Here is a 27,901-nt window from a genome sequence, read left to right on the forward strand (position 1 = left end):
AGCTGTTCCTATTCCCCTAATCATCATTTAGTCTTCCCACACCTGTTCCCGATCCTTTCCCCTGATTAGAGTCCCTATTTATTCCTTTGTGATCCGTTCCTGTCCCGTCGGTTCCTTGTATTGTATTCACCATGCTGTGATTGCGTTTCGCCCTGTCCTGTCGTGTTTTTGCCGTGATTGTGTATCGCCCTGTCCTGTCGTGTTTTTGCCTTCATCAGATGCTGCGTGTGAGCAGGTGTCTCTGTCGACTACGGCCTGCGCCTACCCGAAGCGACCTGCAGTCTGTGGCCGCTTCTCCAGTTGTTTCCCCTCTACAAGTCTAGAGGATTTCTGTTATTCCGTTTTGGACTTAAATAAACTCTGTTTCTGTTAAGTCGCTTTTGGGTCCTCTTTCACCTGCATGACATTTCCATTGAACTGAAGCAGAAATTCAAGGTTGAAATTGGTATGGATTTGTATATCCCTGTGATCATAAAGGACTAGTCTGACTGGTTAAACAACCATTTTTGATTTTTGATACACTGTTATTGCAACTAATCTGTTATAAAAACATCAGATTTTCACCATGCAAGAGCTTTAGAAAAAAGACAATAATGCACAGATGACATCCTGACTGCAGTAATGTAGCGCAATGTTTTTTTTAGGTGAGGGAGCGCAATGCACTTTTTTAAATGACTCCATAATTTCCTCAAAGTTTGCACCAACAGATGTAGCCAATTGAATAGCCTATCAATATAGAACATGCAGAAAATGCATCCTCTAATTGCAACATCTGCCTTTGCCCCCACATATTGTCTTTAATATCTTAAAACACAAAGTTAGGCATAGGCGACCTAATTTCAAAATAGGCCATCAATCATGAATGATAATACGTCACAATTTATGGAGAAACATCCAAACTGCTTCTCCATGCCAATCATGTGATTGGTCTCAATCAGTTTCATGGGAATATGCATTTAGATATTTTTTAATGACTGTTTCGTGAGTGAATTAGTGCGGATGGTGTTAACAAACTATTAGCCTTTCTTGTATTTTGTTTCAATCAAAGCATATATCCTGCCTAGTGGTGCGACCTGTTGAGCTTTGGCGCATGAGAAAACAAATTTGACAATTCAGCTTCAGCTAACCACCTTAAAATCTCATTAGAAATTAGGTGTTTTTGGTGCAACAGTAACATTATAGGCCTACTATGCAATGGTATTACAGTGCCCCTGGAAAGTATTCAGACCCCTTGACTTTTTCCACTTGTTGTTCTGTTACAACCTTATTCAAAAATGTATTAAATATAGTGGCTTATGAAAGTATTAATCCCCCACCCCTTTTGGGGGGTTTGTATCATTTGAGTTACACAACATGCCTACCACTTTGAAGATGCTAAATATTTTTTATTGTGAAACAAACCAGAAATAAGACAAAAAACAGACAACTTGAATGTGCATAACTATTCACCCCCCATAGTCAATACTTTGTAGAGCCACCTTTTGCAGCAATTACAGCTGAAAGTCTCTTGGGGTATGTCTCTATAAGCTTGGCACATCTAGTCACTGGGATTTCTGCCCATTCTTCAAGGCAAAACTGCTTCAGCTCCTTCAGGTTGGATGGGTTCCGCTGGTGTACAGCAATCTTTAAGTCATACCACAGATTCTCAATTGGATTGAGGTCTGGGCTTTGACTAGACATTTAAATGTTTAGACATTTAGATGTTTCCCCTTTAACCACTCAAGTGTTTCTTTAGCAGTAGTATGCTTAGGGTCATTGTCCTGCTGGAAGGTGAACCTCTGTCCCAGTCTCAAATCTCTGGAAGACTGAAACAGGTTTCCCTCAAGAATTTCCCTGTATTTAGCGCCATCTATCATTCCTTCAATTCTGACTAGTTTCCCAGTCCCTGCCGATGAAAAACATCCCCACAGCATTATGCTGCCACCACCATGCTTCACTGTGGGAATGATGTTCTCAGGGTGATGCGAGGTGTTGGGTTTGTGCCAGACATAGCGTTTTCCTTGATGGCCAAAAAGCTCAATTTTAGTCTCATCTGTACCTTCTTCCATATGTTTGGGGAGTCTCCCACATGCCCTTTGGCAAACACCAAACATGTTCGCTTATTTATTTCTGGCCACTCTTCCGTAAAGCCCAGCTCTGTGGAGTGTACCGCTTAAAAAGTGGAGTGCAGCTTCTTCGGGGTTATCTTTGGTCTCTTTGTTGCCTCTTTGATTAATGCCCTCCTTGCCTGGTCTGTGTGTTTTGGTGGGCGGCCCTCTCTTGGCAGGTTTGTTGTGGTGCCACGTTCTTTCAATGTGGGATGTTCAAAGTTTATGATATTGTTTTATAACCCAACCCTGATCTGTACTTCTCCACAACATTGTCCCTGGCCTGGCCTGTTTGGAGAGCTCCTTGGTCCTCATAGTGCCGCTTGCTTAGTGGTGTTGCAGACTCATGGGCCTTTCAGAACAGGTGTATATATACTGAGATCATGTGACAGATCATATGACACTTAGAGTGCACACAGTTGGACTTTATTTAACTAATTATGTGACTTTTGAAGGTAATTGGTTGCATGCGGCGTTTTTTTTCATCATCAATCTACACACAATATCACATAATGACAACGTTTTTTAGTTTTTTTTGCCAATTTATAACTGACAAACTGAAATATTACATTTACATAAGTATTCAGACCCTTTATTCAGTACTTTGTTGAAGCACCTTTGACAGCGATTACAGCCTTGAGGCTTCTTGGATATGACGCTACAAGCTTGGCACACCTGTATTTGGGGAGTTTCACCCATTCTTCTCTGCAGATCCTCTCTAGCTCTGTCAGGTTGGATGGGGAGCATTGCTGCACAGTTACTTTTAAGTCCCTCCAGAGATGTTAGATTGGGTTCAAGTCCGGGCTCTGGCTTGGCCACTCAAGGACATTCAGAGACTTGTCTCGAAGCCACTCCTGTATTGTCTTGGCTGTGTGCATAGGGTCGTTGTCCAGTTGGAAAGTGAACCTTCGCCCCAGTCTGAGGTCCTGAGCGCTCTGGAGCAGGTTTTCATCAATGATCTCTTTGCACTTTGCTCCGTTCAACTTTCCCTTGATCCTGACTAGTCTACCAATCCCTGCGGCTGAAAAGCATGGATGATAACAGGTTTCTACCAGACGTGACGCTTGGCATTCAGGCCATAGAGTTCAATGTTGGTTTCATCAAACCAGAGAATCTTATTTCTCATGGTCTGAGTGTCTTTAGGTGCCTTTTGACAAACTCCAAGTGGGCTGTCATGTGCCTTTTACTGAGGAATGGCTTCCGTCTGGCCACTCTACCATAAAGGCCTAATTGGTGGAGTGCTGCAGAAATGGTTGTCCTTCTGGAAGGTTCTCCCATCTCCACACAGGAAGTCTAGAGCTCTGTCAGAGTGACCATCGGGTTCTTGGTCTCCTACCTGACCAAGGCCCTTCTCCCCCGATTGCTCAGTTTTGCCAGATGGCCAGATCTAGGAAGAGTCTTGGTTGTTCCAAACGTCTTCCATTTAAGAATGATGGAATCCATGGTGTTCTTGGGGACCTTCACTGCTGCAGAAATATTTTGGTACCCTTCCCCCAGATCTGTGCCTCGACACAATCCTGTCTCGGCACTCTACTGTCTCGGCACTCTACTTTACTCTGACAATCACCGTCAACTTATATAGACAGGTGTGTGCATTTCCAAATCATGTCCAATCAATTGAGTTTACCACAGGTGTACTCCAATTAAGTTGTAGAAACATCAAGGATGATCAATAGAAAAAAAGATGCACCTGAGCTCAATTTCGAGTCTCATAGCAAAGGGTCTGAATACTTATGTAAATAATCTATTTTTCATTTTTAATACATTTGTAGAAACTTCTAAAAATCAGTTTTTGCTTTGTCATTATGTGGTTTGTGTGCAAATTGATGAGGAAAACAATTACTTAATCCATTTTAGAATAAGGCTGTAATGTAACAAAATGTGGAAAAATTCAAGGGCTCTGAATATTTTCAGAATACACTGTATATTCGGTTCTGTTAAGTAAAATGCTAAAATGAATCATTGTAATCTTGCAAGGCATTGATTCAGCTTTGATCTAACTTTACCCAATGGGAAAAATTGTGAGAAGTGATAATCTTCTATTTGTAAAAAATAATAAGTCATGAGTATGACTATTAGGCGTAGGCAACATATCTTGATGAGATGTCATTTTCATGGTGCTGAAAGGACAGCACCAGGATCGCTCAATGATGTTAAAGAAGTTGAACCAACTTGTGGTGCTGAAGGAAAGTTCTGCCATTCGGATAGTTCAGGAACAATAACAATTTGCAGCAGGCCTTTAGCCTAATAGGCCTACGACTAAGTGGTATCGCTATTTGTAGGCTATACCCCAATGCAAATACAAAAACCTGTTGCTTAATATCATTGCACTGTTAGACGAGAGCTTCATCGCAGGTAGGCATTTAATTGTATTCTGTAGCTCACGCACGGTATCATAAATCAACTTTGATTTAATTAGCTTGAACACACATCATCTATTACAATATACTCCATTACAGAATAAAAGAAAACAGAGGTGAACTCAGAATGTATTTGCAAAATTAAAGATTACACATGGTATCATATCAATTGACCAAGTAGTGAACATAAATCACTACTACGTAGAATTGCAGGAAATGTATTTTAAAACAGCCATTAAATCAATCTTTTGATGTGGTGTATTCATGCATCTCAATGAACTATAAGCTAAATTATTACCTCAAAAAATTGGCCCAATTCACATTTCCAATTGCCCGCCCTGACATACCAAGCTAGATTTGGGCCTGTGTCTCAACCAATAGCCAATGTAGGCAAAATATCCCAAGCAGGTCTACAACCTCTCTGGCTTGGGTTTCCTCGGCAGAACGGTGTTGCCGTGGTCACAAAACGTTCTGGGTTCCACTGCGCAAGAGGGGTCCGTGGAGTTTTATGAACATCAAGGCAGACACACAGTGAGCCTCCAACGGGCCTCCGCAGTACACACACGTAGCCTATAGTTCATCATTCTCGCCACCACCAGAGAGAAGACAGGGAAGAAACCACCAATTACATTTAGGTTGCTATACATATTTGATTTGGGATTCTATCATTTTTCTATGTAACTTTAGTGGTAATTAAATATATTTAGAATTGATCAGAATACATTTTCCAGAAATAGTTTTACCAGCTCTGTGTATTCTCAAATTGAACAAAAGTGAGGGAGCACCGACATCACTACACCCCAGACTGACACATAATACCCCAAAAAGTACACATGGAAGGAGATATGATTAAAATAGGTTTATGTCAATATTTATCAAATAATTTACAATACAGTAACAAAATCACTTTGCCTTGTACTACAGGTAGGTGGTTGCCTGTTCTATATGATTCTATATGATTGTAGACACCAAGGCCTATGGGTGTCTACACCCATGTAGACACCCATAGACCTTATACGGCATGATTCCTTTCCCCCTCAAATGGAAACGAACCTGAAGAACTACTAAAGTGAACTGCGTGTCTCAGAATTATATAAGTGCTATGGGTTTTATGGCATCTGGCGAAAGTGCGTTGGCCCCTCAAACTAAATGCAATGTCGGAGAGAGGAAGTTGAGAAAGACAGGCCTATCCCTTTTTAGTTTGGAGTAGTCCATGTTGACTGTGAAGAGCTGCAAAAGACAAGCACAGAACGATATGATCTTTGATACAAGAATTACAGTGCCATACGCCATAGCAGAGTAGCTGAGTGGTTCCAAAAAAAAGTGCCTGCACATAAGTTTGCACTTTGTGACAATTACTGATGTAAAAAGGGCATTATAAAAAAAACATTGATTCATTCATTGATAGATAGGCAAAAGGGGGAAGGGTAAGAGCCAATTTATGTCAGTGGGAGCCATCTTTTTCCAAGGCTCTAGGTTGTTCTTGTGATCCCATCTACAGAGACAAGACATGCAACTTCTATTACAATAATGAGCACACTACAACCCCTGTGGATAGACTCTGATGGACCTGGCAGTATCAATGACTAAAGGGACAATTAGTGAGTTTTCCCTCAGATGCAGAAAACACTTACATGACTGTTCCGCCCACGATGAAAACAAAGAGTGGGATTGACTATAGGGTGAGAGTAGACAGGAGAGATGAATGGACTATGAGTCAGGCAGACACCTTTTAACATTTGTAATATATTTAGGTGGCATTCAAAACTATACATGGCATACTGTCAAATACTGTAAAAGGATCAATACCATGGGGTTGCACACTGGCACTGTGCCAACATCAATATGTTACAGTAGCCACCTCTTCTAGAACAACCAATTAAATCATATTTGACTGAATGTGAAGGTGTAATTATCATATCAAACCCATAAATATACAATTTTTCATTACTATAGGGTCTTCCTCAAATCATTTTTATTGATTAATTATATTTTTATTATAGGGTTGTGGTCTCTAGTAACTTCTAGGATACATGGCTTTGATCTTAGAATAATGCATAGGCCTATTCATAGGAAGAGGCACAACAGTTATAGCCTATTTAAATAACATGGAAGCTACCATTAAGTTGTTTCAACGCCTTATAGTCTATGTAAAATTCACTGCAGTGTTCGTCAGAGCAGGAGACATTCCGAATATCAGTCTTCTCAAGAAAACGTCTTTAGCGTCCAAACCTAATATGACCCATCTATGGAAAGATAAGACTCACGAATACAATTCTCATCTGATGGTAGCCCAGTAACACTTAAAAAAAATAGTAGTATGCTGTTGCTCCAGATACTCAACTAGTCTAAAGAAGGCCAGTTTTATTGCTTATTTAATCAGAACAACCGTTTTTAGCTGTGCTAACATAATTGAAAAATGGTTTTCTAATGATCAATTAGCCTTGTAAATTATAAACTTGGATTAGCTAACACAACGTGCCATTGGAACACAGGAGTGATGGTTGATCATAATGGGCCTCTGTACGCCTATGTAGATATTCCATAAAAATCCAGCTACAATAGCCATTTACAACATTAACAATGTCTACACTGTATTTCTGATCAATTTGATGTTATTTTAATGGATATTACGTAACTTTCAAAAACAAGGACATTTATGAGACCACAAACTTTTGAAAGGTAGTGTATATGGAAGTAGTTTAGTGCCACAAAAATGGAGTTAAATATGGGTCCCAAAAACAGTGATCTTTCTTATATTGCTCAGATACAGGAGACACTTCAAAACAAACTTCCTTTTGATGTATTTTTTGACTATCTGTTTTACCATGTATGAATATTCTATTCAATGCGTTTTTCTATGGGCTAATAGCAGTAAGGCCAAATTCAATGTTCAATAAAATAATGTATTTTTATTTTTGGGGGACTCTATGGGGGTACTAACATTTAAAATCAAATACCAAAATGATCCATGGTATGACCATGTTAAAACAATTCCATATGTTAGCTTAGTAGAACACCCCCAAGGCTTAGACTTTTAGGGGTTTTAACCCGGCCATTACGTCATCCTTGATAAAATACAGTCCCCTGCTGTTTAAGTTTATGATACAGTAAAGATCATCATATTGCCTTATCACATCAAATCAAATTGTATTTGTCACATGCATGGAATACAACCTTACCGTCAAATACTTACTTACAAGCCCTTCACCAACAACGCAGTTAATAGAAAAATAAGAGTTAAGAAAAGATTTACTAAATAAACGAATGTAAAAAAATAAACATGGCAACAATAAAATAACAATAACGAGGATATATAAAGGGGGTGACTTGGCGCTCTGGTAACACTTGCCGTGCGGTAGCAGAGGGAAAGGGTATTTGACTATTGATAAGAGAATTTCCAATCCCAATGATAATAACAGTCAATAAATAGCTCTGACCAATTCCCGAGGTTTGTAAGACCATGGGTATAATAATAATTAGTCAAAGACTCAGCTTATACAAAAGGTTAGTACAGTTTATTCAGAGAACGTTCTAAAGTAAAGAATACAAAACAATTCATCAAAACAAGACTTCTCAAACCCAGACATACACACAAACATACGCACACACATACACACAAACATATGCACACACATGTCCTGCTTCGCACACACTGTCTGTCTCACTACCCAGCCGACAGAGATAGTGACCTTGTCCTTGAGACGTACTCCCCATTCTCTCCCAAATCTCTATTCAGGTCGGCACCAAGCCGAGCAGTTGCCATACTAGGCGGTGATGCAGCTGTAGATCTGAGGACCCATACCAAATATTTTCAGTGTTCTGAGGGGAAATAGGCATTGTCATGCCCTCTTCATGACTTTCTTGGTGTGTTTGAACCATGACAGTTTGTTAATGATGTGGACACCAAGGAACTTGAAGCTCTAAACCCGCTCCACTACAGCCCCCTTCATGTAGCCCACGATCATCTCCTTTGTCTTGATCACTTTGAGGGAGAAGTTGTTATCCTGGCACCACAGAGCCAGGTGTCTCACCTCCTCCCTATAGGCTGTTTCATCATTGTCAGGGATCAGGCCTACCACCGTTGTGTCTTTGGCAAACTTAATGATAGTGTTGGAGTCGTGCTTGGCCACGCAATCATGGGTGAACAGGGAGTACATAGGGGACTAAGCATGCACCCCTGAGGGGCTCCCATGTTGAGGATCAGCGTGGCAGATGTGGTGTTGCCTACCCTTACCACCTGGGGGCGGCCTGTCAGGAAGTCCAGGATCCAGTTTCAGAGGGAAGTGTTTAGCCTCAGGGTCCTTAGCTTAGTGATGAGCTTTGAGGGCACTATAGTGTTGAACGCTGAGCTGTTGTCAATTAACAGCATTCTCACGTATTGTGTTCCTTTTGTCCAGGTGGGAAAATGCAGTGTGGAGTGCAAAAGAGATTGCATCATCTGTGAAACTGTGGGGCAGTATGCAAATTGGAGTGGGTCTAGGGTTTCTGGGATGATGTTGTCGATGTGAGCCATGACCAGTCTTGCAAAGCACTTCGTGGCTACAGACGTGACTGCTACGGTCGGTAGTCATTTAGGCAGGTTACCTTGGTGTTCTTGGGCACATCACGGATGGGACCATGCACTATGTGCTAGCATGGTATGCACACATGGCTGGTCGCAGCATGTCGCTCTTAGACAATGTATTCTGAACAAAAACATAAACGCAACATGTAAAGTTTTGGTCCTATATTTCATGATAAAAGATCCCCGAATTGTTCCATGATCACAAAAAGAGTAATTCTCAAACATGTTGTGCACAAATTTGTTTACATCGCTGACAGGTGTGGCGTATTAAGAAGATGATTAAACAACACCTTGTGCTATGGATAGTAAAAGGCCAATGGCACAGAAGTCTCAAGTTTGAGGGAGCGTGCAGTTGGCATACTGACTGCAGGAATGTCCACCAAAGCTGTTGCCAGAAAATGTCAATGTTAATTTCTCTACCATAAGCCGCCTCCGTCATTTTAGAGAATTGGGCAATACATTCAACCGGCCTCACAACCGCAGACCACGTGTAACCACACCAGCCCATTTGGTGTATAATTTTACTGCAACAAATGTTTTATTCTGCATGAGTTATTATTTAGGCCCTATTTGCAGAGGACTAGTATTAATAGAGAACGTTGGTTATGTATTTATTACCGCAGAATGTCCATGTTCCAGAGGACGATTAAGACGGGATAAGATTTTTGTAATTTTTCCTTCTTATATAAACACACTACCAGTCAAACGTTTGGACACACCTACTCATTCAAAGGTTTTTCTTTATTTTTGCTATTTTCTACATTGTAGAATAATAGTGAATAGATCAAAACTATGAAATAACACATATGAAATCATGTAGTTGTCACGGTGGCGCTCGGCGGTCATCGTCGCCGGTCTACTAGCTATCGCCGATCCGTTGTTCTGTGTTCCTTTAGTTCTGTCTAATTGGTAGCACCTGTTTCTTGTTTGGTTGTTAGGGTAGTAGAGTTATATATAGTCTGTTCAGCCCGCTTCTGTTTCTTGCGGGCTTGTTCGTCTGTTTTGTTGTTTGAGTGTATTTTTGTTTGCATTTGGGTTTCACGCTGTCCGTTTATATTTCTGTTCATTTGTGTTTCCACTTTTGTTCATGTTATGTTTCCGGGACATTAAAGTGTGTTTTTTTCCCACATCGTTTGCTCTCTGCGCCTGACTCCACACCTCATCACTCATTTATTGTAATAGTAGTAAACAAAAAAAGCGTTAAACAAGTCAAAATGTATTTGATTTGAGATTCTTCAAAGTAACCACGCTTCGCCTTGATGATGGCTTTGCACACTCTTGGCATTCTCTCAACCAGCATCATAAGTTAGTCACCTGGGACGCATTTAAATTATTAACAGGTGTGCCTTGTTAAAAGTTAATATGAGGAATTTCTTTCCTTATTAATGCGTTTGAGCCAATCATTTGTGTTGTGACAAGGTAGAGCTGGTATACAGAAGATAGCCCTATTTGGTAAAAGACCAAGTCCATATTATGACAGCTCAAATAAGCAGAGAAACGACAGTTCATAATTACTTTAAGACATGAAGGTCAGTCAGTCCGGACATTTTTTACAACTTTATTTTTGCTTTAATACGTGTCAGTTTGCAAACAATGTAAAAAAAATAATAATAATTATTTAGTTAATAAAGCCGCAAACAAACATGAACTGTGTTCGAATACTCATAGTAACATCATGTATATTACATACTTAATGAGTATATACTACATACTATTAGTTATTTTAGTATACTGTAAGGAAACGGTATCCTTTCAGTTGAGCGTATTGGCATTTCGCCTGTCTACCGGAAGTTGATGCTGTTGCTATGCAACCTCTTACTTGTTAACCTGTTTGTTAACGTAACAAATGACTAGCTAGACATCTTACAATTCCGGATGTGTTTGTAAATTTAAATCTGGAGTACCAGAGTGCACTCTGGGCATTCGTCAATTCAGAGCATTGTCAGATTGCGTTGTCAGATTGTACATTTGTAAATTCAGAGCATTTTGCTCTCTGAGTGTTTAGAGTGCACACTGGATGCTCTGGCAGAGGTAAAGGGTTGATCTGAGAGTTCTGACCTCGCAATGGTAGTTAAGTACCCAAGCTAACTGCCTATAGTTGGCTAGCTTGCTAGCTACTTCCGGACACAAATGAGAGAACATCACACTCTGACCATCTTACTAGCCCTAGCAGAGCTGGTTATTATGTTTTCATGTTATCCAGAGCACAAACATTTCGCTACACTCACAATAACATATGCTAACCATGTGAATGTGACCAATAAAATTTTATTTGGTGACTGCAACTGTGCTGTTGGTGTAACGGATGTGAAATGGCTAGCTAGTTAGCGGTGTTCGCGCTAAATAGCGTTTCAATCAGTGACGTCACCGATTGAAACACTATTTAGCGCGCACCACAGCTAACTAAGCTAGCAGTTTCACATCCGTTACAGTCACCCCCCTTTTGACCTCCTCCTTTTCCACAGCAACCAGTGATCCGGGTCACGGCATCAATGTAACAGTACAACTTTAGACCGTCCCCTCGCCCATACCAAATCAAAATCAAATCAAATGTATTTGTCACATACACATGGTTAGCAGATGTTACTGCGAGTGTAGCGAAATGCTTGTGCTTCTAGTTCCGACAATGCAGTAATAACCAACAAGTAATCGAACTAACAATTCCTAAACTACTGTCTTATACAGTGTAAAGGGATAAAGAATATGTACATAAAGATATATGAATGAGTGATGGTACAGAGCAGGATAGGCAAGATACAGTAGATGGTATCAAGTACAGTATGTACATATAAGATGAGTATGTAAACAAAGTGGCATAGTTAAAGTGGCTAGTGATACATGTATTTTCATATGAGATGAATAATGTAGGATAAGTAACATTATATAAGGTGGCATTGTTTAAAGTGGCTAGTGATATATTTACATCATTCCCATCAATTCCCATTATTAAAGTGGCTGGAGTTGAGTCAGTGTCAGTGTGTTGGCAGCGGCCACTCAATGTTAGTGGTGGCTGTTTAACAGTCTGATGGCCTTGAGATAGAAGCTGGTCCCAGCTTTGATGCACCTGTACTGACCTCGCCTTCTGGATGATAGCGGGGTGAACAGGCAGTGGCTCAGGTGGTTGATGTCCTTGATGATCTTTATGGCCTTCCTGTAACATCGGGTGGTGTAGGTGTCCTGAAGGGCAGGTAGTTTGCCCCCGGTGATGAGTTGTGCAGACCTCACTACCCTCTGGAGAGCCTTACGGTTGAGGGCGGAGCAGTTGCCGTACCAGGCGGTGATACAGCCCGCCAGGATGCTCTCGATTGTGCATCTGTAGAAGTTTGTGAATGCTTTTGGTGACAAGCCGAATTTCTTCAGCCTCCTGAGGTTGAAGAGGCGCTGCTGTGCCTTCTTCACGATGCTGTCTGTGTGAGTGGACCAATTCAGTTTGTCTGTGATGTGTATGCCGAGGAACTTAAAACTTGCTACCCTCTCCACTACTGTTCCATCGATGTGGATAGGGGGGTGTTCCCTCTGCTGTTTCCTGAAGTCCACAATCATCTCCTTAGTTTTGTTGACCTCTTGTACCCGGGCGCGAACCAGGGACCCTCTGCACACATCAACAACAGTCACCCTCGAAGCATCGTTACACATCGCTCCACAAAAGCCGCGGCCCTTGCAGAGCAAGGTGAACTACTACTTCAAGGTCTCAGAGCAAGTGACGTCACCGATTGAAACGCTATTTAGCGCGTATCACCGCTAACTAAGCTAGCCGTTTCACATCTGTTACACTGGCAACAATTTAACAACGTTTTTTTGATGATGTTTACTGACACCGGTCATATGAAGATAAATTATAGACGTGTTGGTGCTCATCGAACATAAACATAACACAAGTTGGAAATCAATTCAACAATGAGTGGATTGGAAAAGAATCTGTGGCTAACAGCAAGCACTGCAAAGCAATCCCTAGCCTGCTATTCAGTGGATTGGGTGTGTATTCCAAGTAAGAGCTTTCATTGTCTGCATATACAGTTAAAGTCAGAAGTTTGAAAACAGCTTAGCCAAATTCATTTAAACTCAGTTTTTCACAACTCCTAACAATTAATTATAATAAAAGATTCCCTGTTGAAGGTCAATTTAGGATCACCACTTTATTTTAAGAATGTAAAATGTCAGAATAATAGTTGAGAGAATGATTTATTTCAGCTTTTATTTATTTCATCACATTCCCAGTGGTTCAGAAGTTTACATGCACTCATAGCCTTCCACAAGCGCCCCACAATAAGTTGGATGAATTTTGGCCCATTTCTCCTGACAGAGCTGGTGTAACCGAGTCAGGTTTGAAGGCCTCCTTGGTCGCACACACTTTTTCGGTTCTGCCCACAGATTTTCTATAGGATTGAGGTCAGGGCTTTGTGATGGCCACTCCAATACCTTGACTTTGTTGTCCTTAAGCCATTTTGCCACAACTTTGGAAGTATGCTTGGGGTCATTGTCCATTTGGAAAACCCATTTGCGACCAAGCTTTAACTTCCTGACTGATGTCTTCAGATGTTGCTTCAATATAGCCACACAATTTTCACACCTCATGATGCCATCTATTTTGTGAAGTGCCCTCCTGCAGCAAAGCACCCCAACAACATGATGCTGCCACCCTCATGCTTCACGGTTGGGATGGTGTTCATCGGCTTGAAAGCCTCTCCCTTTTTCCTCCAAACATAACAATGGTCAATATGGCCAAACAAAAATATGTTTTTTGTCACCATGTGCAGTTGTAAACCGTAGTCTGGCTTTTTTATGGTGGTTTTGGATCAGTGGCTTCTCACTTGCTGAGCGGCCTTTCAGGTTATGTCGATATAGGACTCGTTTTTACTGTGAATATAGATATTTTTGTACCGGTTTCCTTCAGCATCTTCACAAGCTCCTTTGCTGTTGTTCTGGGATTGATTTGCACTTTTCGCACCAAAGTATGCTCATCTCTAGGAGACAGAACGCATCTGCTTCCTGAGTGGTATGACAGCTGCGTTGTCCCACGGTGTTTATACTTGCGTACTATTGTTTGTACAGATGAACGTGGTACCGTTAGACATTTGGAAATTTATTGCGTACTATTGTTTGTACAGATGAACGTGGTACCGTTAGACATTTGGAAATTTCTCCCAAGGTTGAGCCAGACTTGTGGAGGTCTACAATTTTTTTTCTGAGATCTTGGCTGATTTCTGTTGATTTTTCCATGACGTCAAGCAAAGAGGCACTGCGTTTAAAGGTAGGCCTTGAAATACATCCACAGGTACACTTCCAATTAACTCTAATTATGTCAATTAACCTATCAGAAGCTTCTAAAGCCATGCCATAATTTTCTGGAATTTTCCAAGCTGTTTAAAGTCACAGTCAACTTAGTGTATGTAAACTTCTGACCCACTGGAATTGTGATACAGTGAATTATAAGTTAAATAATCTGTTTGTAAACAACTGTTGGAAAAATGACTTGTGTCATGCATAAAGTAGATGTCCTAACTGACTTGCCAAAATTATAGTTTGTTAACAAGAAATTTGTGGAGTGGTTGAACAACGAGTTTTAATGACTCCAACCTACATGTATGTAATCTTCTGACTTCAACTGTATGTCCCTTTTATTTATCCTACAGTTGGTGCACAGGGAGAATACTGTAAAAATGGCAAGTGTTGTGAATTCTGTCGCTGTACATTTCAAAAGTGCTGACCAAATAGTTATATTGACTACGTCCGACCTAGCTCACTAATGTCTTAATCAAAAAAATGGATTGCCTCTTATGCGCTCATAGTCCCCTTATGCCATAATTTGTACATCTAAATTGTCAGTAGAAATCACATTTGTTTAAGCAAGTCATCTTTTTTTAAAGGCAGTAAATGAGTCTGAATGAATTGTTTTGCTGTCAGACAAGGCTCCACTGATAGCCAGGTGTAGAAGTCAGAAGGATTCACTCCATGGTGCTGAAAAGAAAGCTCTGCTTTTGGGACAGCTTTATGTCAGCCCTAAGTTTGGGCACTGTTTGTCACCAGTATAGTGCAATTAATGTATTGTTTAGTGTTGTGTAGTGGCTTTGCTGACATGAATCCCCCAAAATTTTAGGGGAGTTTGCCCCACCAAGATTTACATGCTTGGCTACTGAATAGACTGATACCTATGGATTGTGGATCAATGAAATGGGGTAAGGCTGTACAGTGCAATATGAATGTCAATACACACAATAGGGTGACTGGGGAGGTAAATCCCCACAGTCAAAGTCCAGCAATCAGCGCTATGACGGTTTTATTTGTGTAAACGCTTCAGTTGTGTTCTGTTGGTGTCACTTTCAAAGAGGGCCTTTTATTTTGAAGGCGAACCGCAAATTACTTTATTGTGGCTAGCTTCACATAAGCATGTCCTACTATAATTAATCAAATGAACCGACTTATAAATGTGTGTTATTTTAGATGACACCGAGCAAGATAGTTAGCTAGCTACTGAAACAGATTGTCATTTAGCTATTTTTGGTCTATTGTCTGCATTCATCAGCCAGCTAGCTTTCTTTCTGACCAGCACTGTCACAGAGCTTGGATGTATCTGCGCTTGTCGGACGACAATTGAATGTTCACGTTGCCACTGGACAACCTTCTACAGACATGTTGGTTTACATTTGGTCTATCCACCTTTTTACCACGTTCACGTACTAGTCAAGAACTGGGTCATTTTCGACTTGCTAACTAGTTGTAGTTAATTACGTGCCTCGTTCAATGTATTAACTAATCAGAAAAGTCTGACTTTTCTATTTCCGACTGCCATATAAACGCGGAATTATTCCCATCAATACTTGTGTTGTGAAAGGCTATACATATGAAAAATCTTTATTATTGTAGTTCACATGAACTATATTTATTTCATTTGTCATGACCCGCCTTTTCTCTATAGTTGACATAAAACCTAGCAGCCATAGTGTGTAATGTATGTATTTAACAGAAACGTATTTTTGTTATGTTTATTCTTACAGACCTGGGTGAAGCGCACATCTGCTTCTTCATTTATGCACCAAACATACCAGATTTTTGTCATCGTCGCAGGTTGCAGCACCTGTCTGTGTTAACAATAAAACCATGGGAGCTAGCCGTGTATAAATTCTTACAGTAGGCCAATGCCTACATTTGACTTTTAACTCAACGTAAAGAAACGATGTATTTGTTTATTATAGCCTAGTATCAATATGCCTATCGAAAAAATCTATACAGCAACAATTATTGGGCTTTATTGAGGCTACTGGATTGTTTCAGCCATTAAAGTACATGAATCTCCTAAAATGAAAAATCGGAGTGCGCTTATAAATGGGTGGCGGAGCAAAACCCAAAGGCACGTTTTAAATTCATCAATAGGTTGCTCAAAAACCATACCATTTATGCCGGGTGGCTTTTCAGCGTCTGGGCCATAAAAGCAAACACGATTGTTGCGCTAGATGATCCGTTCACCCCCAAATATCGGTTTTAATAATGGGAGAACCAAACATGTTGGGAAGCGTCAGGTGGGCAAATTGCAGTGTACAATGGTTAGGCAGTGTATAAAGAGTGTCTACACTGGCCGGTCTATAATCTAAAGACCACCTCTTATCGTCAATCACCTGTATAAGAACCAAGTAGGGGTACCATAGGCTTCTGTCCCAAATGGAACCCTATTTCATAAGAGGGTGCCATTTGGGATGTAACCATAGAAAAGATGACACCTGGGAAATTCCCCCAAAACATTGAAAACGAGTTCAATAATAACAACTAGAACTACACAGAAATGTGTTCAAACATAAAATAGCTGCCACATAAAACCTTGTCCTTGAAGTAAATAATAATTCCCCCAAATACAATTTGCTTGTCAGTCCCCTAACATAAAACGGACAGAGTGGGGAACTGAAATGAACATCGAACATACTTTTGAACCTTCTTTAGCTTATGTAGCAGATAATTGAAAAATATACCAAAATACATTCATACACCAAAACAAGGTAACTCTAAAGTATAAAATAAACAAAAATAGAAATTGCAAATGAAAAGAAATAGCTGTCACTTTGTGCAAAGATTCTCAATTAACTTGATCTTGTAACCTTGGTAGAGAAACAAACAAAACAAGAAAATGATCAACATTTACCGATGAGATCAGATTATGACTCTAGACCACTACATAGGTAGTCAGTGTCATAAGAGTCCTCATGGAGCTATACACATATATACACACAACTAGAAGAGCTATGCTCTGATTAACATGTATACAATCGCCTTATTAGAAACAAAAATAGAGGCACTAAACATGAACAGAAATAGCACCAAACTTCTATAAATGTCTTCTTTCACCATCACGAGGAAAAGCAGGGGAAAAAATAAAAACTAGTCACCAAGACTCATCTTATTACCTATATAAACTAGGCTTTTAGAAAAATAATTAAAAAGCATGCAAGAAAGAAAAATATAATTCATCGAGCACTATGTTCCACTTAACACAAATGTGGCAAACTGATTCGTCATGCCTTGTATGAGAACACTAAGATGGTTAAGGGAGAAAAAAAATCATCTGCATGTGTGTGTCATGGATGTTACTTTAAGGTTAAAAAAGTTGTATTTTAATTGAAAATTCTATATAAATATCTTTAAATACTAAAAGCAACCAGATTTTGGTGAAGAACATTTGCCCCCTTTTCTAATAACTTAAATAATTAACTGGTATTTGACAGCAGCCTTTTCCTACAATTCACAAACTAATCCAGAGCAGAACATTACATTTCCAAAGAGTACAAGCTTTCCCAAGACACCTTTCATACAATGAGAGGGAAAATCTGAATCACCATTAAAAGAGAAGTGGGCCAACAGGCTCCTAAAATCCAAAACGAGAGTTCAATGTGCATAAAGTGAGGGGTGAAGCATCGTCCCCTAGAAAAATCATAGGGAAACATTGCTCTTCCAGAGAATAAAAGACTGTTAGTAGTTTGGTCAAAGTGACAAGACTACCCTACACCATCCTACCAAATGTTGAAGCAACTCAGTGTCTTTTGAGCATCATAAAATAGGGACTAATGAACATTAATACAAAAGATCAGAATTGTTGCAAAAATGACTATAGCCATTGACAAGCCAATGACTCGCAGTGTTATATGTACCATCCTAACATAGAAAATCTAATTATGTTCCGATTCGAAACCCTTATGGACCGATCTGTTCTAAAAAAGCAAATGTCATCTTGGGGACTGATTCAAGCAAATAACATAACCTCACACATGGTCTATTTCTTCTTCTTATTATTTTTTAAAACAATTTCTTTTCTAACAAAAATGACCAACTAAATTGATCCTTTTATAAAAGTATGCTTGCCTCAGTGGCTATTGGTCCACAAGTTAATACATTTCAGACCACTTTCAATGTGGCAGCGACTGTGGTTGGCACCCAAGGTTAAAGGCCAAAAGTCAGCTGGTGTGTCATGTCTTTTCAATACGGATAAGGAAAAAAAAGAAAAAGAGTCAGAGTACAGCCAATGACACTTTAAAAAAGCTATGATTAAGACAAGAGAAATGAAAATAGAAGCCACTACTGTCCAAAAAAGATTCCCTGACATTTTTGGTCAACAGTAACAAGTTTGTAAACTCTTACTAAACTGGAGCATGGTTGGTAAAAAGGCTGTCTTCTCGGGCACTTTGAAACATTGTGTTTAATTTGGGGGGACCACAATCAACAAGGCTGGGGAGAGTAACCAAGACGTCCTCATGATGTGTAATGTAGTTTTCAAAACATACCGCTGCCTTGACATTTCCCCCTTTAATGTAGCCTCTTTTACATGGCAGTGGTTACCGAGTCGGGGTGAGGCCCCAGGTACCCAGGCGAGGGGGCCTGGTAGGGGTCTGCACCCTGGCCAGAGCAACCCGTGGCTGGGGCCACAGCCAGGCTGCGGAACAGCAGGTCCATGGATGGGAGCAGGGGCTTGAGCAGGCTGACCGGGCAGAATGCAGAGACGCCGTGGGGGGTGAAGTTCACCTTGTTGGGGTCGGGGCAGGAGGAGAAGAGGAGCGAGGACTGGGCTAGGTGTGGAAAGCTGTGGGACAGAAAGAGATGGTTGTTAGGAGCAGGATCACAAACTGTTCAAATGTGTCAGTCGACCTGATATCATGGTTCATACACATTGACAAATAGAATTGAATGACTTTTCCTTTTAACCAAATTTACATGACCAACAATTGACGGCATCTCTGAAGTAGTGTAAAAAAGTATGAGTAATGTGGTATCGACACTGAGGCTGCTCAGTGTCTGTCTGCTCTCTGATCCCATGTACCATCTCCTGTCGTTGAGTAAGGCACTTAACCCCCCACAAAGTAGAATACCTGTTAGGCAACAGTACGAAACATGTGGTCAACCCTCACTCTGGAGAGCTACCTTGATGTAAAACAAATCATTAGCTTATTCAAAATATCAAAGATCAAATGGCTATGGTAGGCTACAAATCTTTTTATTCAGCTGAAGCAAGCCCAGAAATGTTCCTTTTCTAGTTTAGTCATATTTATCTTAGAAGTGTTTACTTTGCAGGCTGACTAGCATCTATTGCAACGTCCCATACGTTAAATGCCCAAATCAACTGGAAGCATATACAAGTTTTGAACCAACATAATCCAAAAGAAAGGCTACATCTAATGATTTTTTTACTAAAATGAATGTTCACAATTCAAATTATTTTGATTCAATGCAATTAAACCGAATACCAACTAATACAATGGTGAAGTGAATTGTTTGTTTCATCGAAAATAATTGTTTAAATGAATCATGTGAATCGTTCAAAAAAGTACATCAACTTCGTATGGCCTTATTCGTGAGTGTCGGTGATATGCTTTTTAAGGACATGAAAACATTTTAATACATGCTAATAGCTAAACACTTAACTAGAGGGTACAATATATGTTTTGATTTGACAACCTAGTTAGTCTGTTTATCAGCCTACCTGCTGCTGAAATGTCTGACTCGCTCTCTCTCCTTGAGCAACGGCCCACTCGTCTCGCACACATGCAGGCGAGCTAAAGTGTTATTCCGATCCAGGCAGACGTTGATTTTTATTTTATTCATAAAATATTTAAATTATTATTATTAAATTAATTTCCACTACTTTTAGGATTTTCTAAAACTTTTCCAGGACTGGGAAACACCATTTTAAAATTCCATTACTTTTTCATGATTTTCATGATCAGATGAACCCTGTGATATTGACACACCCAGTCTCCAATAACTTTGAAACCACTGGGGGTCAGTGCAGACTCAATCTAAGAAGCCATATGTTACTGTTCATAAGCTTTTTGGAATAAATGCATGCAAGTCAGAATGTTTTGTATTTATCTATGTACCAAAGCATACATCTGTCCATACACACACGTTAGTGTGTATTTACATTTGTGTGGGCATGTACGTTTCAGTGCACATCAAACAATTACGCATGTGTGTGCGTGTACTTGCGAGAACCTACCTGGTCTCCTCACACACGCGGACCTTCTCGCAGCCCTCGGGGGGCTCCCTCTGGAAGCAGTAGCTCTTGTTGGGCCGGGGCGAGGAGGAGAGCAGCAAGGGGGATGGCTCCCACCCACCCTGGGATGACAGGAGACACAGCTCTGCACCCTCCGCCACACCTGAAGCGTGGTGTGAGAATAGGTCCAATATCTGAATAGGTCCAATATCTGTGTTTCTAAATTCCTATCACTGATGCCTAGTTCAGATGCAGCACCCGAGACGGCTTTATGCAGTTTGCTTGATCTGAACGGTCTAGCTGGGGTTTCCAAGGTTCAACATGTGAAATCTTAGCTAAAGACTTGCGATTGGCCAATCAGAACAGTGCGCTGACATTGTGTTTAGCCAAGCAGCTAGATAGCTATCCAAGCAGACAGCTTGCTGATATCTCACAAAGTGTGCCCTGTTTCTGGTGCATGCATTTCATGCTACAACAAGTGGAAATGTATCAAAGTTGTATCACGTCATTGTAAAGAGGCACCATTACTGTGGGAATTGTCTCAACCATTTATAGCCAATCTAGCTTTTCCAGCCTGGTATTACTCAATTTTATGTTGATAAACCAAATGGGTCTTGTTCAGTATGGAGATAACGTTTTGAAACAGATAAACCCGGGAGGTACACCCTGAACCTGTCCAATAAGAACACAGTTTTCAATTACAAAACATTTTGCAGGTTTGCGTGCACCTTACTGAACAAGTTTTTGTGTACAGTACTGAACATAACACTGCACTGTTGTTGTTACAGGGCTATATTAGGGAGAGACTGACCTGGGTCCTGATTCACAGGTAGGTCTTCTACAGAAGAGGGGGAGAAAGAGGAGTAGGGTGAGGGTGTGGGGGAGAGGGGCGTGGTGGAGGGGTCGCTCTGGGAGCCACTGCTGCAGCTCAGTGGTGGAACTGGAGCCCTGTGGCCATCAGGAACCTCCAGAATCTGAGAGAGACAAATGAATGCAGTGAATACACTGGACAACAGGACAAGAATGAATACCTCATTTGATGGAATACTTATTATTGTTCCACTTTTGTCACAATATCGCCATTCAGGGGTAGCACTCTGTCCTTCTTGTGGTCCACACATAGGACTATTACAAAACTTCTAATTACTAGTCCAGAATTATAAACTTCTAATTACTAGTGTTTACATAGCCCATTTAGATCTCACCCAATGTCTCCAGTTTTTCTAGTGAGGGTGTCGGGCATCAACAGGAAGTCAGAACAAAGGTCATTCAACCCCATTAAGTGTGTTCTTTCCCTGTACCTCTAGAAACCATTTAAAAATATTTCAAACATTTCCATCATTCTACGTACCCAGTTTATAACCAAATTAAAAAAGACCCCACACAATAAATCCAACACAGTATTAACACCACTTAACAAATATTCATAATAGGGGTGTTTGTGTGTGCATGCTGGTGTGGGGTAAAACGTATGGCACAAACAAGTAAATGGCCAGGCCTTACTTATTTGGGAGCTCCCCCTACGGCCGGATGAGGGACACCTGTCTAGTCTATTTTACCAATAATTTATGGGATATAATTATTTCCTTATGGAGTTATCAAGAGTTGTAATTCTAATTTGATCTATTCTAATTTGTTATTTTTTATTTAACAGCCAGTATTGTTTTTTAAAATACCAGTCCACTGAGGCCTGTCGGTAAATATACACACATAGATTTTCTTCGCATGCCTGCCCGTAAAAGGGAAAAATATATATTGGTAATGGTTGACATTTACTCCAAATGGATTGAAGTTTTCCCCACCTCGAGTGATGTGTATTACTGTTGTTTTGGTTGTTCTTGTCTTTGTTTTGATACAAATCTCACCACATTGGGTCTGCTGTATGGTCGGGATGTCTCCCTAAGGATTGGCCCTCTAACTCCTTAACCCTGGCAGTGAGATCGCCAAGATGATAGGAGTATAAGCCAATTAGGGGGGGGAATTATTTAAACTGTGTATTCTTTTGACATTTGATCTAGAAATCTGTATAAATATATTGGTAGGATTAAGAATTGGTCATAGAGTAAATCATTTGTATGGATTAACAGTCTGGAAAATTCAGTTCATTACGGGGCTGTCCTGTACTACTTCTATAGAGTGCGACATGAGTCCATGTGGAGGGAGCATGGAGAGAGATCCTGGTCAAACTTCTCTAACACTGCTGGTGTACTTGTGGGAAAATGGACAAGGCATAAATGGACTGTAAAGGACACTGGCAGCTTAGGTGAGAGACATTATCAAGGGCAATGGTTGAAACTCAATGTCAACGGAAGTCATCTTCAATTGCGTCTGCTAAATGACTTAAATGTAAATGTAATTGCGATAAATTAAGTGTAAGAAAGTCTTTCCCTCATGTTAATGCATGTTTAATGAACATGTTTGTAAGTCATGTTCTATTAAGTTGAAATTTAGTCTCAAAATTAAGGAATTGTCATGGAAAATTCCATAAACTTAATTGAGACCACACATAGTTGAAGTCAGAAATTCACATACACCTTAGCCAAATACATGTAAACAAAGTTTCACACTTCCTGACATTTAATCATAGTAACTATTCCCTGTCAAATGTCAGTTAGGATCACCACTTCATTTTAAGAATGTAAAATGTCAGAATAATAGTAGAGAGAATTATTTATTTCAGCTTTTATTTCTTTCATCACATTCCCAGTGGGTCAGAAGTTGACACACTCAATTAGTATTTGGTAGCATTGCTTTTGAATTGTTTAACTTGGGTCAAACGGTGAGAGTTGCCTTCCACAAGCTTCCCACAATAAGTTGGATGAATTCTGGCCCATTCCTTCTGACAGAGCTGGTGAAACTTCCACAACTTTGGAAGTATACTTGGGGTCATTGTTAATTTGGAAGACTCTTTTGCGACCAAACTTTAACTTCCTGATTGACATCTTGAGATGTTGCTTCAATATATCCACATACTTTCCTCCCTCATCATGTCATCTATTTTGTGAAGTGCACCAGTCCCTCCTGCAGGAAAGCATCCCCACAACATTATGCTGCCATCCCCGTGCTTCACAGTTGGGATAGTGTTCTTCAGCTTGCAAGCATCCTCCCCCTTTTCTTGCAAACATAACAATGGTCATTATGGCCAAACAGTTCTATTTTTGTTTCATCAGACCAGATGACATTTCTCCAAAAAGTACAATATTTGTCCCCATGTTCAGTTGCAAACCGTAGTCTGGCTTTTTTATGGCAGTTTTGGAGCAGTGGCTTATCCTTGCTGAGCAGCCTTTCAGGTTATGTCGATATAGGACTCCTTTTACTGTGAATATAGATACTTTTGTACCGGTTTCCTCCAGCATCTTCACAAGGTCCAAGGTCTTGCGTACTATTGTTTGTACAGATGAACATGGTACCTTCAGGCGTTTGGAAATTGCTCCCAAGGATGAACCAGACTTGTGGAGGTCAACAATTTTTTTCCTGAGGTCTTGGCTGAATTCTTTTGATTTTCCTATGATGTCAAGCAAAGAGGCACAGAGTTTGAAGGTAGGCCTTGAAATACATCCACAGGTACAATTGCCTCAAATGATGTCAATTAGCCTATCAGAAGCTTCTAAAGCCACAACATTATTTTCTGGAATTTTCCAAGCTGTTTAAAGACAGAGTCAACTTAGTGTATGTAAACTTCTGACCCACTAGAATTGTGATACAGTGAATTATAAAGTGAAATAATCTGTCTAAACAATTGTTGGGAAAATTACTTGTTTGATGCACAAAGTAGATGTCCTAATCGATTTGCCAAAACTATAGTTTGTTAAGACATTTGTGGAGTGGTTGAAAAACGACTTTTAATGACTCCAACCTAAATGCATGTAAACTTCCGACTTCAACTGTAATTAGTCATGCTATCCTGTGTTTCTGCTTAAAGAATAGTCTCGTTATATTCCAGTGTTTTTTGTAACCTGATGCAAACTTTTCTTTGAGTGACTTAGCTATACGCCCAGTCATTTAGGTGCAACCGCAGCATGCGAGACATACGGTTGAGCCCTCGTGCCATCTTAATCTGCACAGACAATAACAATGCATTTGATAACTATAACCTATCAAATGACATTGGTTGCATCTCTAATAAAGCCTAATATTGCTCAAGCCATTTGAATGCTGAACATGCCGCGCACCAAGCAGCACAGTTTGACTAGGCTACTGATACTGCCTGGGGTTGTTCGGCATGCAAAATGTCTTACAGATCAGCATAGCAACGCGCATGCCCCACCCACCTAAGGATCTGTCTACTATATCCATCCATTTCCTGTGTTTGATGGAATCAAATTCCACTTGTCACTTAAATCTCACTGATTGATTGCTTTAATTTTTCTTCTGCGACTCGTTCATACTATTGCTTGTGCCTGTCATTTTCCCCCGTTAACATTAGAAGAAATGTTTGTAATGACCTGTCAAAAAAACATCTCAAGGACATGGCGGACGGAACCAAAAATCTCAAATTTGGGCTCATCAGACCAAAAGGACAGATTTCCACCAGTCTAATGTCTATTGCTTGTGTTTCTTAGCCCAAGCAAGTCTCTTCTTCTTAGTGGTGTCCTTGAGTAGTGGATTCTTTGCAGCAATTCGACCATGAAGGCCTGATTCACAGTCTCCTCTGAAAAGTTGATGTTGAGATGCGTCTGTTACTTGACCTATGAATAATTTATTTGGGCTGGTAACTAATGAACTTATCCTGTGCAGCAGGGTCTTCCTTTCCTGTGGCGGTCCTCATGAGCCAGTTTTTTGCGACTGCATTTGAAGAAACTTAAAGTTCTTGAAATGTTCTGTATTGACTGATGTTCATGTCTTAAAGTAATGATGGACTGTCATCTCTCTTTGCTAATTTGAGCTGTTCTTTCCATAATATGGACTTGGTCTTTTACCAAATAGGGCCATCACCCCCCCCCCTTGTCACAACACAACTGATTGGCTCAAATGCATTGACGAAAGAAATTCCACAAATTAACTTTTAAGAAGGCAGACCTGTTGATTGAAATGCATTCCAGGTGAGTAACTTAAAGCTGATTGAGAGAATGCCAAGAGTTTACAAAGCTGTCAAGGCAAAGGGTGGCTATTTGAAGAATCTCAAATATTGATTGAGATGTTACTATCAAAGGATAGTAACATCTCATCCTGTGTTCTTGGAATCTGAATATTGATTGAATTGTTTAATACAAGATCAAATAAAAAATAAAAATGTTCTCATGAACTCCAAACTCAGAATGTATGTTAATCATGCCTGTCTCTAGTACATTTGAGAAAAGCAATACATCCAAAGATTAGAAAATGGCATTTTTGTTTAGAATTGTGTATAATGCTGCCATGCTTCCTCTCAGCCTGCACATAAGCCAGCACCTCTTATTGCTACTTGCAGCTATATTTAAACATTCTGTTTAGGATTGAGATTTTCTGCAAACCTGTTGAAACAACTCTTGAAGTGACAGATAGTGCCTTCAAAGCTCATCACTAAACTAAGCACCCTGGGACTAAATACCTCCCTCTGCAGCTGGATCCTGGGCTTCCTGGCGGGCCGCCCCCAGGTGGTAAGGTAGGTAACACATCTGCCACGCTGATCTTTAACACGGGGGCAACACAGGGGTGCGTGCTCAGTCCCCTCCTGTACTCCCTGTTCACCCATGACCGCATTGCCATGCACAACTAACACCATTAAGTTTGCCGACGACACAACAGTGTCAACAGCCTGATCACCAACAACCAGGGTTTGATCCCAGGCAGCCAACCGCGACCGGGAGAACCATGAGGCGGCGCACAAGCGTCGTCCGGGTTAGGGGAGGGTCTGGCCGGCCGGGATGTCACTAACGCAGCAGGCCAGGCACATGCACGCTGAATTGTGTTGCCAGTTGAACAGTGTTTTCTCCGACACATTGGTGCGGCTGGCTTCCGGGTTAAGCGGGCAGGTGTTAAGGAGTGCGGTTTGGCGGAGAAGGCATGACTCGAGCTTCACAGTTGCAGCAATGAGACAAGATCGTAATTGGATCACAATTGGATATCACGAAATTGGGGAGAAAACGGGGGTGAAATATATATTTATTTTTAAACTAAGAACTAATTCAGGAAAACAGGTAAGATAACGAGATGGATAATCGCAATATCAAGAATAGATTTCCCTTGAGTAGTGAGTATTGTAGGGCTGCAATGGAAATTAGCACAATCTAAACATGTAAATGTCTTACCCAGCACTGGTGGTGGGGCGGCTGGCACACGAACATGCCCTCCAACTCCTGGTTGAGGCCCTCCACGCTGCGGCGCAGACGAGGGGTTAGCTTGTAAAGGGGGGTGGGTGGGATAGGCTGGGGAAGAAAAAAATAGAGGCATCAACTGATTTAATAAATTGAATTCATACTTCAAAATTGACTGACAATCAGTGGAAGACCACAGTAAAACGAGACAACAGAACAATACAGTAGGACATCAAGTACACATTCATAATGTATGTGCAATGCAGAGTAAACAAAACATTGGCATAGACAAACAAGCAAGCGTAGGGCATATAGGTACACCAAACAGACACTTGCAACATGCAAGTATGGACACACACACACAGATAAAGCACATAAAAATGACATATCGCTCCCAGTACACATCCGAGTTATCAGTTAGTGACTAAACTTTGGAAATGTAAGGAAATTAAGAACCCAGGTTTAAATAAGCCTAGTAGTGGAAATCGCTTTAGCTTTAGTTGTGCTTGAGTGAGTTAACCTAGAGCAATGGAACCATACCAAAAGTACAAATCCAGCCTATCCGGCAATAGGCAGGCTCAAGCAAACACTCAGAGAATTTGAAAGATAGCAATTTTCCATTTGAACCCAGGTTTGATATATTTTACAATGCGTTATAACCATTACTGTGCTTATTTCTAGTCTTCATATGTTTTGATGAGAGTAGGCCTATTTCTGGAGTGTGTATTGGCCCATACTTCCTTCTCTCCTTGCACAATGACGATAAGGCAGTGCATATGGGTTGAAGGCCTATAGAAGGGTCATGTTCATTGTGTATCTTTCCCTTTCAAGACTATTCGACTCGTATCTAGATCCATGGGCCCCTATACAGAAAATATATGTTTTTGTTTCAAATGATTCGATGCGGTTTGATTAGAGGAACAAATTAGTTCGGTGCATAACATTTGTTATGCATGTAAAGACATACATTTTTTTTATTATTATTGTATATATTTTTTAATTTGACCCCTTTTTCTCCCCAATTTCGTGATATCTTGTTCTTCTTGTCTTATCGCTACAACTCCCGCACAGGCTCGGGAGAGACGAAGGTTGAAAGTCATGCGTCCGATACACAACCCAACCAAGCCGCACTGCTTCTTAACACAGCTCCATCCAACCCAGAAGTCAGCCACACCAATGTG

At 40.5% G+C, this 27,901-nt stretch overlaps 1 protein-coding gene across 2 annotated transcripts in view; it reads right to left on the reverse strand.

Annotated features, from left to right (window-relative positions):
• Positions 1–16,245: 16,245 nt before the first annotated feature.
• The window catches only part of LOC124048479 (protein FAM117A-like), a 34,663-nt gene continuing 23,007 nt past the window's right edge, over positions 16,246–27,901 (reverse strand). For both annotated transcript variants that reach the window (XM_046369315.1, XM_046369314.1), the window contains exons 5-8: positions 26,715–26,831; positions 21,296–21,458; positions 20,488–20,647; positions 16,246–19,074 (exon numbers count right to left, since the gene is read on the reverse strand). In XM_046369315.1, coding sequence (XP_046225271.1) covers positions 18,816–19,074; positions 20,488–20,647; positions 21,296–21,458; positions 26,715–26,831 — 699 coding nt within the window. In that variant the 3' untranslated portion in view covers positions 16,246–18,815. The remainder of the gene's footprint in view (positions 19,075–20,487; positions 20,648–21,295; positions 21,459–26,714; positions 26,832–27,901) is intronic.

The sequence above is a fragment of the Oncorhynchus gorbuscha genome, linkage group LG11, assembly GCF_021184085.1.
Source record: "Oncorhynchus gorbuscha isolate QuinsamMale2020 ecotype Even-year linkage group LG11, OgorEven_v1.0, whole genome shotgun sequence".
Classification (NCBI taxonomy): domain Eukaryota; kingdom Metazoa; phylum Chordata; class Actinopteri; order Salmoniformes; family Salmonidae; genus Oncorhynchus; species Oncorhynchus gorbuscha.